This window comes from Camelus ferus, chromosome 17, assembly GCF_009834535.1.
Source record: "Camelus ferus isolate YT-003-E chromosome 17, BCGSAC_Cfer_1.0, whole genome shotgun sequence".
Classification (NCBI taxonomy): domain Eukaryota; kingdom Metazoa; phylum Chordata; class Mammalia; order Artiodactyla; family Camelidae; genus Camelus; species Camelus ferus.
The window spans coordinates 32,676,624-32,689,799 of record NC_045712.1 but is presented as its reverse complement, the minus strand read 5'-3'; the positions used below and the strand labels follow the sequence as shown (position 1 = coordinate 32,689,799).

The following is a 13,176-nucleotide window of genomic DNA, read 5'->3' as shown; positions in this document are numbered from 1 at the left end:
GTAATTTAGTAACTGTGAGCACAGACTTTTCACATGGAGGGAACATGATATGAAAACACAAACACTTCCATATCTGAAAAGTAAGGCTTTGATAATGAGCTTCTATGGTTTTAGAAACCCAAATGCTCCATGATCAGCACTAAAATGTGACTACAGATAAAACAGTCTGGTTAGAGTACATGAAAAGACAGGAGACTGGCCTTAGACAGAACAAACCTAATGGCCACCAGACAATTCATTCCACCTTCCAGACGCTACAAAACACCAAATGCCAGAAAGAGCCAAAAAAACTCTCATCAATCATTTAGACTCCTAGTACATTTGGATGTCCCCTGTCATAGAAACAAATTATCCAGATGTCAAACTAATTTTTCAGTTTCCACCTGAAAGCTTTGTGTCACCTAGGTCTAGTCAACATTGAATTAATTTTTTTCTTTTTCCTCCAACACTACAAGGATCATATAACTGAAAACACTATTGTTACATAGTACGGTCCAGAGAGTTTGGTTAATCCGATATTCCAGTTAACTGAGTTATACACCCAATTATGCATCATATTGATTTTGCATCATTATTTTTATTCACATCTTTGTTTATATCTCATCTTCCCTTCTTCACAAAAAACTCCTCAAGGAAAAGGTCTAAATGAAAGCATCCTCACATCATTCATGACATTTTTAGTAACATGCTTTATATACATTATTTTTCACTCATAGATGTTTACTGAATGGGTGAATCTACAATGTCTGGATGACTGATATTTGAAGACCTCCATTGCAAAGACAAAGCACACATGAGTATATCCAACGTAATTGTGCTTTCCTGATTGTACTGAAAACATTTTAGGTTTTCGTGGTACCTCAGGGTCATCACTGCAAATGCTGAAGGCTGAAGTATAAAGCTGGGAAATGCCATTTAACAGAGGGCTAGGTAATATGATGGTACAACATCGTACACCCTTGTATGACACCTCGCACAATTTCTAGTACCTACAGGATAAAGACCAAATTCACGTATGTCCCATCATGGTGTATTCTTTGCCCGGATCTCTATATTTGCATCCTGAGCTCACACATTTGTCCTAGTCTCTGTACTTCATGTTTTTCTGATTTTCACATCCTCAGAGGTACCATAATTTTTCCTGCTACAAGCCCTGAGTATGCTATCCCTCTACCAGAAATTCCCCCTTCTGTTCTTCCCCATCCCTAACCAGCCAATGCCTGCTTGTCTTTGGAGATGGCTTCTGCTTCAGTAAGAGTGAAGTGTCTTGATTATATGCCCTTACAGCCCTCAGAACATGCATTGTAGTTTATAATTATGTATTCATAGAAAGATCACTAGAATAATGTTGGTTTTTCTTCCACTACACTCTAAGCAGCACGACAGCACGGTCCTTATCTGGTTTGCTCACCATCAGATCAGTGGTGCCTAGCACAGTGTTTAGCAGAAAAGAGTCACTCAGTAAATATGTGTGAATAAATCAATGAATAAATGTAATTTTGCCTTCTGATTATTGCATATATAAAAATATATATAGACATACATACTCACGAACACATACACACACACACACACATATACATACATGGCATACACACTAGTGTTTTTTATTTGGAATACTTATGCAAGGTTACACAGGCAGTGAAGTGAGTATCTTAAAGTGTATTTTAAATAGCAGGTAACTTATTAACCAGGACCCTATGAAAACCCATTAGAATGCTCATTACTCTAAACCCAAGTACTCTGTTTCCTTCAGCAAATATATTGTCCATTGGTAATACTTAAATCTGATACTGATATGGAATTTGCCAGAGATTTTGGCCCACATGAAAATGACTTCATCCTCCTGGCTACAACATGAACTAATATTTATCAGCAAGAGCATTCAAGACAACATGACCTCTTTTGAATTCAAGGAATCAATGAAAACTGTCAATTACTGCTAGATGGACAGGCAGAAAATAATACATTCTTGTCTGTACTCCCCTTGTCCTGCAGGACTTAGGCTCCTGTTCCATTTTCTGAACAATCCAGTAAAATTCAATTTGCTTTTCCAATTTGTCTCCAGCCAAGCTTCCTTCTGTCAGCTCTGCAGACATTTCAATGCTGGCCACGCAGAGTAACAGGAGAAGGACAACGAGAATGAAATTACCTGTGCATTTGCGGTCTGTGTCTTCTTTCTTTGACCCACTAATCGTCAACTTGCAGTTGAAGTTTTCCTCCCAGTATTCGGCAAACCATACGTTTCTTCTGTTGTTTTCAAGCGTGCGGGACGTAAAATAGGCATCAAACCCTAAACAGAGTTAAATGAAAAGGTCATTGCTTACAGGGCACTGCTGCTGGAATGTTTGGAAATAAAAATACCAGTGATGGTTTTTCTTTGTTTTAATAGACCGGCTGCTCTTTTGTGTCAATCAAAAAAACAAAAAACAAAAAAGGAAGGAAGGAAGGAAAGAAAAAAATTTTTAATGCTACCTACTAACCTATGGCGAACTTCCTAGTTCAGTCTGTCAGGTAGATGTGTGGACTACAAGTGGCATTTTCATTAGAGACCGTAGGAATGACACAACGATCACAGCATGCCATGTGCCTCTAGTGACCAGGGACAAAGTGTCCTCATCATCACCAAGATAATAAGTGATAATTTCAGTGCTTCTCACTATTGACCAGATTCTGCTTCACATGGATTCTTTTTTTTCCCCCATTCACCTCCAAGCCTATGTGGTAGTTACTATCACTTTCATTTTGCCGATGAAAAAAAAAAGCCTTAGAAGAAATAATAGTGTGTCCAAGGTCAACCATTATCCTGTATTCTGCATCCCTAACTGTGTGAGCTACTGACCCATGATTATCATTTTAAGAAGCCTCTGGCATTTAATAATGACCCATTATGTAACTGACTTTCCAGTCAAAAGGAAAGTAAGTTTTTGAAGAGGCCATAGGTATGACCCCAACATAAGCATACTGTTGTTCATATAGAATTTAAGACAAGCAGACTGAAGAGAGCAAATCCCCAGGAAACCTCTAGCTACCTCTTTAGGATGGTGTAGCCTTAAATGTTCCAATGGAGTCAGAGGTCCTGTGGGGATCAGAACAGATTCAACATCACAAGGCCTGGGCTTGAATTCCAGCTCCACTCGTCTCACTAAGTCATGGCAAGATGCGCAAGTACGCGCTGGACCTTTCTTATCTTTCATTTACCTGCAGGATGAAGATGACGCCACCTGCGTGCCTCACAGCCCCTTGTTTGTAGCCATAGCAAGAACCAGAAGAAGAGGGACTTGCTTTCACATGATTTCAATTATTCAAAATTTCCCCTTAACCTTATTTAAGGCCATGAGGAAAAACAGCTCCCAACTCTCAACTTCACAAGAGGACATCAGATTAATTTTATTCACCACTACCTTCCCAGCACCGAATTCACAGCCCAACAGACATATAGTCACAAAATTTGAAATAAGTAAGTAAGACAGAAAGAAAAAAGAAAAAAAGAAACCTATAAAGCACAGGACATCATCTAACATTTTAGGGGAAACAGAATATTCTATATCTCTTAGATTATTTCCAAGAACAGGATTCTTGACCTGGCATCCAGGCAAATACCCTTTTATATCCCCTGCAGTAACTGGTTTGAGAGTAATTCAGCTGTAGTATCTGATTTCACACTGATATCAGTACTGACTGATCTGTCAGTCTGGCAGAAAGCCCTCCTCCCACCTCACTGTTCTCCCCCATCCCTGCCTCCAGACGTCTGTTCAGGAGAGTAACAATGCCTAAATCAAGGGGAATCTTTGGGGAAAAGATAGAAGAGCTCCCCAGCGTTTCTGGGAACACTACATGTATGCATTTGGTCATGTATATGCACGCAAGCACTCACACCTGGTGACTAATTAACTTTCACTTTTTTCTCCATCTTTGCCCTCGCCCTCATCACAAGGGGAAAAAAAAAAAAAAAGCAACAGTGATAGACTGCAACTGTGGGGTTCCTAATGGACTGTGTTTCCTTCACGCCCTTATGTGGCCTCCTCTGACTTAAGCTGCTTCTTTGTTCATGGGACAACGCCAAGTGCAATGCAAGCAGAGGCTGGAAAACACTTTGCTCACTGTACCTCATCGTGGGGAGACTCCTTATTGGAATCCAGCGACCAGCTCGAAGAGGAGTGGCTCGGGGACGTGAAATCACGTGGAAAGGGAGGAGTCGAGCCGGACCCCAACCCTGTCAGCAAAGCCTTTGTGAACCCTGCAGCCGTCCAGCTGACTGTGGTAGAACCACTTAGCTGAGACCAGCCCCGATTGCAAGCCGTGTTAATAAGTCTTAAATCACTAACACGTGAGGCGGCTCCTTCTGCAGCGACGGAGATCAGAAACACTCCTTCATGATCACCGCACCCTGAACCCCTCTCTGAGCGATACCCAAACAGCACACGCTTATGGAAGAAGCAGCCTCGACAAAACACAAACAGATACAAACTCTGTGGCCACATGCCACGGGTCTAACCTCAAGCTAGACTCAGAGTAACAACTAGGAAAACGGCTCAAATTGTAGCACCGATACATACACACCCCAGCTCAGGAGGAAACATCTTCACAGAAAAAGTTAATTACCTCAAAACAACTCTCTCTTCAGCCTCTGCTGAAAATGCAAAAACACGCTGGTGAAAGAAGGAAGGGCGTTAAAGCTAACTAAGACGCAGGTAAAAGACGGCGGCGCATTTGAAAGCGCGGAAAGGAAACTAACGCAGCAGGCACCTCCTCCTGTTCTAAACGAGAACCAACAGGCTTCCGGAAAGCCTGCACCGAGCAGGAAGGGGGTGAGCGGCAGGCTTCCTCGTCTGGACCCCTGTCTTTTACTCACACACCTAGTTCACTCTCAGCTGCCTTCTCCTCCTCTCCTCCTTGCAGCAGGGACTCACCTGTAGGCTGGACACGGCTTTCACTTCCCCAAGGCACGCGCATCAGCTTCCCGGGCACCCCACTGGCCGCAGGTTCTGGTTCCGGAGCTCCGGGGCGGGACCAGAGCGGCTACTTCCTCTACAAGCCCCAGCTGCTGTGCGAGCAGCGCGTGCTCTGAGAAGCCGGGCTTCTCGAATCCTGAGTTTTTAACAAGACCCAGGTGATGCTTCTGTTGCCCAGACTTTGACAAGCAGGGCTCTAGAGCAAATCCTGAGCTTCCGCAAGTGGGATTTAAGCAGTTCCAGCCCGATTTGTTAAATCTGAGCATCGTTACCTTCTCAGCCTCTTATTTTCGCCCTGGTTCGGATGAGAGGGTCTTCACTTTGCTCAGTACCCTGCTCCGTATGGCAGGAGCTCTGCCTGGCATCCTGTGACCCGCGGGTGAATTTTCCGTGTGTGTTCACTTCATTTCTACACCCCTGAACACTGTGGCTTGGGGCTCCTTTGCCGCCTCAAAGGCTGTGTTCCTCCCCCTTTGTCTCCTGTTATCATTCTGGGCTCCCCAGCCGAGGAATTTCAATCCTGGTGCAATGTTTTAGTGTTTCTAAGAAGATAATCTGAAATAGCCTCGTGTCTTCACTACCTCTTCTGAAGGCCCATGGCCTTGAGGGGAAACTCAGAGCCCTCAGCCAGGTACCAGCATAACATACATTGGCTTTTGGGTAGTTTCCTGGAGATCTGAACTCTCCTGTCGGTAGAAAAGCCACACCGTGTGGTGGTAAACTAGACATCACAGTCACAATGGCGGGTTTGAACTGCATGAACCTGAGCAGATTACTCAAGTTTCCTTGTCAAATGGAGTTAACATTAATACCTACCTCATAGGGTTGTTAAGAGGATTAACCGAACTATTATTGGTAAACCACTCAGCATTGTGCCTTATAAAGTAAAATATGGACTGTCGATTCTTCAATAAACACACACATCCGTTTAATATTTACTGAGCATCTACCTTGTGACAGGCATTGTTCTCTGCACTCACAAACTTGGGGAATAAAACATACATGGCCCCACGTGGGATTTAGAGCCAGCCTGGTAGGGAAGACTTGAAAAAGTATCATTTAAATAAATATAAAATTACAGTTGTGATCACTTCTATGAAGGAAAGTTACATGGTGTCTTGGGAGAACAGAGATAGAACTGTGTTAGGGAGTCAGAAAGGGCTTCCTGGAGGGAGTTACTGCACTGATGAAAAAAGGGAAACATAATTTAACTGGGAGTGGGGATGGGCAGAGATTTGGCATTTATTCAGATGGGACAGCATATGCTAGGAATACTGAAGTCACTCTAGCATTACAGAATATCCCAGGACAACTGGGCCTCCAAAATGAATGCATATAAATAGCCCATCTTCTATAAATATGCAACCCAGTATTGCTACTAAAATTCTAATAATTCAATGGCATAAACGTTTATCCAATGAATGGATGTTCGTCTCCAAGCAGTTGTCAGAAGTCCTGAGGTCAGACAGATTTCTATTTGGTCATATAAAAAGCTGTACCAATAGTTACGTTAGAAAAATAGTAAGCATTATATATGCATTTTTTTTCATTAAGTGTCACATAAAAATCCTAGGAAGTAGGTACAAATTTTATTCATAATTTAGAGGTAGAAACAAAGGCTCAGAGAGAAATCTGGGCCCAAGTCTGGCTAATTCCAGCTCCTGGTGTTTGCCCCCATCCTGTAGAGCAGAGAGTCACACCACTGGGTGGGCATCCCAGTCATCTGGAGAGCTGACGGCACGGAGGCCGGGCTCACAGAAGAAGTTCAGATCTGGGTCTTTTTGTTTTTTCCCAAGTTCGCTACAGTTTCTATAGCCTAGCAATTTTATCTGTTTTTTCAATCTATTTTTATCTGTTTTTTATAAGGAATAGGCTATTTAATACAAGATGTACAGTCACCAAGGTGCAACAGAGTCCGAGATAGAAGCAGAAATTAGAATAACTCTCATCTAATATCTGTCTAGAGGTGTGTGTCTGTGTGTATTACAGTGAATTGATATTTTCTTCTCATTTCTACTAGAACTCAGAAGAAAAGTGATCTGAACACACATCCTTTTATTATGAGTTACATTTTCTGAGTTTTAAAATGTAACCCAAGGAACCAAGATGAGGGTTTGAGGTCACAGGAAGCAGAATAAGAATTATGTTAAAGGAGAAAGGTCATTCTTTCATGTAGCGCTGATTAAATTCTTAGTATTATAGTGTTCTTTTTGTTGGACAGATGATTTTAATTTTAGAAAGTAATCTGCAGGCAATTCTAAAGCAAATCTCCCATCAGGTACATGTTGAATGATTTCCCTATAATCTTGGAAGTAAACTGAGGTCAGCATAGAAATAAGAAGCAGTGTTTTAGCTGGTTATTACAAAACTACATTTCTCGGGTTCTTTGCTTTTAACTGGGGTTGCTGCCCTCAAACTCCTGAAATTTGTGCTCGAGACAAGGGCGTGCAAATCAATAGACACATAATTCATCCCAGGTGGTGGGTGTGGGAGGTGACCTTTCCAGCTGAGAAGAAAGCAAGTTCTGGCAAGTGTGTGGGATGAAAGGAAAACTATCAGAGTGTCGAAAGGGGGTCAGAGGCCACAGCTGCCTGCTCGGCCAGGGTGAAGGGAGGCTGGCAGATACTAATGGAGCTTCAGGAGGCATCAGAATGTGATCCGTAGCCCTGGCTGCTGCCTTATGCACACAAGTCATGCGCTGCGGGTGAGAAGATCCCTGTCAGCCTACACCCGAGGAAGGACCCAAGACTTCCTGTTCACTAGCCCATAAGGGAGAGGCTCTCAGCTCTTCCTGGTCTGCCTCTGACTCGGGAAGGATGGAATCAGGACCCAGAAACACAGCTCCTGGCCCACCATAGGGATGTGATGCTAGCAGAATAGATGAAGGAATCAATGAATAAAATGAAGAAGAAAAAAGACAGATGGGACCAGAGAGAGAGGGAAAGAGAGAGAAGTTGGGAGGAGGGGGGGGGAAGGAAGGAGGAGAGGGGAGAAGGAAGGAAGGAGAGGAGAGAAGAGGGGAGAGGAGACAAGGGGAAGGGAGGGGGCTGGGAGACAGACTTTAATGAGGAAAAGCAGTGGGAAACTCATTCCCTCCCTCCTGCAGAGATGTGGGTAAATCAGAAAAACACATTTTGAAAGCAGGTACTTGTTTCATGTCCTTTTCTATTTCTCTAACTCATTGTAGTGGGTTCAACTGTGGCTCCCAAAAGATGTGTCCATTTCCTAACCCCTTGAATGTGTGAGTATGACCTTACTGGGAAGATATATGGATATCGTCTAATAAGAAGTCATACTGCAAATGTCGTTAAGAATCTGGAGATGAGAGCATGGTGGGTGATCTGTGTGGGCCCTAAATCCACTGCCAAGTATCCTTAAAAGGGATGCACAGAGGAGAGACACAGGGAGAGAGAGCCACAGAGACGGTCGTGTGAAGATGGAGGCAGAGACGGAAGTGATGCAACCACAAGCCAAGGGACGAGGAGCCGGAAGAGGCAAGCCAGGATCCTCTCGCAGAGCCTTCAAGGAAACATGGCTCTGTCAACACCTTAATTTCAGACTTCCAGCCTCTAGAACTGTAAGAGAATAAAATTCTGTTGTTTTAAGCCACCAAGCTTGTGGTCATTGGTTGTAGCAGCTCCAGGAAACAAATACAACTGTAACAAGTAAACCGCCATCTGTTTGTATCCCTTTCTCCAGCTTCTCTTCCGTCTGAATGATGTCAATTGTTTCTCAGATATGAGGCACTGATGGCTGGTGGAGTATATTTAATCTAGAGACTTGTTCTATTTCGCCCTAGAGTATTTTAAAAATCAGGATTTCACTTGTAAATCCAGATTTCTGGCTTCCCTTGTAAAGATCGATGGTCTGGGAATACAGACTCCATGCTCACATGGTAGCCGTCAGCAGGTGCTGAAAAACACCTCTTCCTCTGCTCCTTCAGGAGGCCTGAGCTCTTCTGCTCACAGTATCCCCCCGACCCACCCCTACCATCTCTGACAGGTTCCACCTGAGCTGCTTTTCTCACTTGTAAGACGTGTGTGGTTGTCACGGTAGACACTGAGCTTTTTACCACCAAGAAATGCATCTCCCTTTAACACACCTTGGCTGCAACTGGAGTGATATACAAGTGCTACTGAAATGAAAAATATTATCTCAGGCCCCTAAGACTATGTCCTTGAAAATAATACCAACAAGGAAGGAAAGTTGGAAAAGCAGCAAGATATAAAACTGAAGAGAATCATCTATTTTCACATCCACCAACAAAATCATTTAAAAGATGTGCACAAGAGACAGCCACAACTAAAATAACTACCAAAAAATACCTATCCAAGAACAAGCTGTATCTTTCCACTTCATTAAGTTGACTTTTGTCTTTCATTAGACTTTTAAAGTTTCCCTTATGTCCATTCCCTTGAAGCTAATTTGTAAGTTGTCTGTGATCTTGAGAGAAAATATTAACATTTTCTTTTTCTAGACATAGACAAGCTGCTTTTAATGTTCATATGGAGAAAATATAAAACCCAAGAGAACTCTGAAAAAGAAGAGCCATTGTGCTTGAGTGTTTGGAGATGTTGAGGAAGGGAATGAAGAAGAAAAGGACAAATCCTATGATATTGTGATAACAGATTATAAATCTCTCGGAATGAAAAGGGTAATTTTGACACAAGACCAAGGAGATCAATGGACCATTGGCATAAAACAAAGTCCTGAAATAAACCCAAATGCACATGAGTACTTCATATATAAGAGAATAAAGGTAGCACTTCTAATCACTGGGGACACACTGCCCTCTTAATAATAATCTAATAAATATCATCCCGTTGGATAATTTGTTGGTTCACAGACTCCGGAATTCCCTGGGAAATGTGAAACTAGCTCCCATACCCAGAGGGCAAGGACTCACCCAAGAAAGACACAGAACACTCTAGATTGGTATTTGGCAGTTATAATAAGCAAGAGAACTCACATACAAGGCTGATCTTGCATGACTGCCTGCTAGAATCTTAAAAAGTTATTATACAGACCTTAACAGGGTTCAGTCCCTTATACTATCCAGATGGTCTCCACAGCACCTTACTTTCTCAAGGCTACTTCCTGGAAGATGGCTCCCACCATGAGAAAGGTGGGCAGAACTTACATTCCAAGAATAGGGGACAGGGTAAAGAGCCTCTGATCGCCTGGGTCCAGCTTGAGGGTCAACCTAAGGTCACATCCTCTTAGTGACCTCCTCCAACCTAATTGTATAATGATCAAATTGGATCCCAGTGAGAAATCTGACATTCTATTAGCCCACAAGAAACACTGGAAGCATTGCACGGATTTAACCATAGTAAGTGAATTTGGGGTTTCCAGTCTCTACAAGAGGGTGAATTGTAGGAACTGTGGATCCTTTAGCCTTGGTTTGAGGCCACCTGCTGCAGGATGTCTGCATTGGGTTCAGGTACCACATGGCGTGTTCCCGGGTACCCTCTGTAGTTGCCCTGCCTGCTTGTGGGCACTGTTGAGGGCAGTCGGTTCTTCGTTGGCTTCCCTCCAGAAACTTGAAGTTTCCCTGGCAGACAAAGACTGCCCTACTCATCTCCGCCTTCCCAATTCAAGTTTCTGTAAACATTTATTGAAGTAAATTGAAGTTGGAGACATGGAAATCAGTTTGGCAAGAAGATCATTACTGATCAATTGGGACAAATTTAGGATCTCAGATGCACCCACAAATTTGCTGGCTGTATCTACTGATGAGATTGTGGAAACTAGCCATTATTTTTTGAGAAAACAAATAAGAATTATTGCAATGGAAATTATTCCACAAAGAACAAAAATCCCATGGGGAGTGTATGTGGATGAGGCAGACGGAATAATGTTTGCAATATTATTCCACAAAATGCCTCCAAAGGGCTGTTGCATATTATATAATGCTAGAACGCCTGCCATCTTTCATTCCTCTAAGCTGCCTGGGAAACAGAAGGGCACTTTCTGCAATCTGAACACACTTATATGTGAATGTATATGGGTATAAACAGCCCATGTTAAATTGACAGTTTAATAGTTAAAATGGTTAAAAGCAGACTGGAACTAGAATTCTCAGGTTCAATTCCTGACTTTGTTACTTGCTAGCTAGATAACCTTGAGCAAATAAGCTAATTGGTCTGAGTTTCTCCATCTATAAAATGGGGATGATGATACCATCTGCTCCACAGGACTGATGTCAGGCTTCCGTGTGAGGAGACAGGCAGTGTTTCAAACAATGCATAGCATGTAAAAAGAGTATAAATGTTAACTAAACTAGTAGAAAATTAACACAGACACACATGTAAGGTGAGAAAGAACAAGAGGAGGAAACCTGGGAAAATTTGCACTTTAACACTAGGGACTATGAATGAAATACTCAGTTATGGAGAACCTGGCATTGAAGTCAGAGGGACATGAATTTGAATCATTGCTCTGCCAACTACTAGCTATTTTATTTAACTTACGCTAAATCGATCTCTTAGGTTTCTATTGTTTCTATTTTGTTGATGAACTATATATTTCCTCATTTATTCATTCATTCACTTATTCCAGGAAAGACTTAAAGGGGACCCTCCATTTCCTCATCTATAAAATGAGGATGGTAGTACCTTCCTTACAGATGGATGTAAAGACTGAAAAATATTAAGGCTACACCAGAAATTGACACAATATTGTAAACTGACTATACTTCAATAAAAATATATATATACAAAAAATACTAAGCCTAAACTAACTAACATGTTAAAGCTGCTGAGTAAATGCAGTTTCCTTTCCTCTTGTCACTGTACGCAGCTTTAGTATCAGTTCCAGACACAGGAAAGTAACCGCCTTCCATCCTTCAAAGCCCCTTGCTGTCCTCCTATGCCATGTGCAGCCATGAGAAACTGACAGCCTGAACATGTATCTAAGTTTAGGGGCAGCTAAGGAGGCACAGTTCAGTAAAGATGAATGGTAGAATGCCATCCCTCTAGTGGATGCTTTAGGAGGTGACATGCGAAGAAACCACAGACGTGGAGGCTACAGGCTGCTTCTGCAGAGTGTGAAATGGGTCATGGGTCAGGGCGTGGGGGAAGCCTCTGGCTCTCTTTCCTGCTACCCCACCCCCATTACGATGCTCACTTTGAAACCCTGCCTTTGCTGCGTCGACGTTCTCCTGTGTAGAACCTTGGTAAAGAGCCTGTCTCAAAAGCACTGATCACTAAGGTTACAAAATCACTCTTGAATTTGGGTTTTTATTGTCACTACTGTAGTTTCTTGCCTTTCTCCACTCCTGCCTTCTTCGTCTTCCCCCTTCCTCCATCCATACTATGTTATTTTCAAGACATCCCAAATGTCCGTATCTTTCTTTCCTCCTCAGTAAGAAGGAATGTAAGAATCACGATGCTAAATTTGTGCAGTCTTGGCTGCACCAGTCTTGGCTGCACCAGTCTTGAACATGATAGATACTGGCACTACATATCAAAAGTCGTTAAAAAAAGGTGCAAACTCCTTGATCTAGTGATTTTACTTCAAGATACTTATCTTAATGTAGTAAGTATATGCATGGTTTAGAAAAGATATATAAAGTGCTAGGTGATATTCAGGAATTATTAATTTTATCAGATGAGATATAGCACAGTGAATGTGTAAATGATAGGTTCTTATCAATTAGAAATGCATTCTGAAATATTTTAGGTGAGGAGACATAATGTCTGGAATTCAATCTGAATCGTCTCTTCACAATAAAAGTTCAGAGGAGACAGTTGATTTGCAAAATAGTGATAGCATTTGAAGCTGGGAGTTTATTATACGATTCTCTCTTCTATTAGGCATGTTTGATAAAATCTATAATAGAATATTTTAAAGTAGTTATGAAAATGAGATTTGAGCATTATATATAACAATGAAAACTTAAAATCATCATAAATGCACCAAATGCCTGACTGAATAATATACATCTATAAAGATATAAAATATCTATAAGCTGCAATGTATGCAGTCATTAGAATTTGACAGAAGAGTATAGTTTTAAGAATATACCCAGGAACCAGGAATTCATTTTAGTGTGTTACATTAAAAAAATTAACAATACTTTGATCATATGGATATACTTAAATATATATATACTTATCAAATATTAATAGTCTTATTACTAGAGGGTAGATGATGTTTATTTTACTTTAGTTCAGCCATGTTTTCTATTTTTTTACATATAGCCATATGTGACATGTAT

General features: G+C 41.7%; 1 protein-coding gene across 11 annotated transcripts in view; it reads right to left on the bottom strand.

Moving 5' to 3' along the window:
- Positions 1–13,176, bottom strand: part of GRM7 (glutamate metabotropic receptor 7) — a 769,980-nt gene that overhangs the window by 300,713 nt on the left and 456,091 nt on the right. For all 11 annotated transcript variants that reach the window (XR_004312244.1, XR_004312243.1, XR_004312246.1 and 8 more), the window contains exon 5: positions 2,153–2,293. Coding sequence is in view for 6 of the 11 variants with exons in the window: in XM_032458837.1 (XP_032314728.1) it covers positions 2,153–2,293 (141 nt within the window). In the remaining 5 variants the exon portion in view is untranslated. The remainder of the gene's footprint in view (positions 1–2,152; positions 2,294–13,176) is intronic.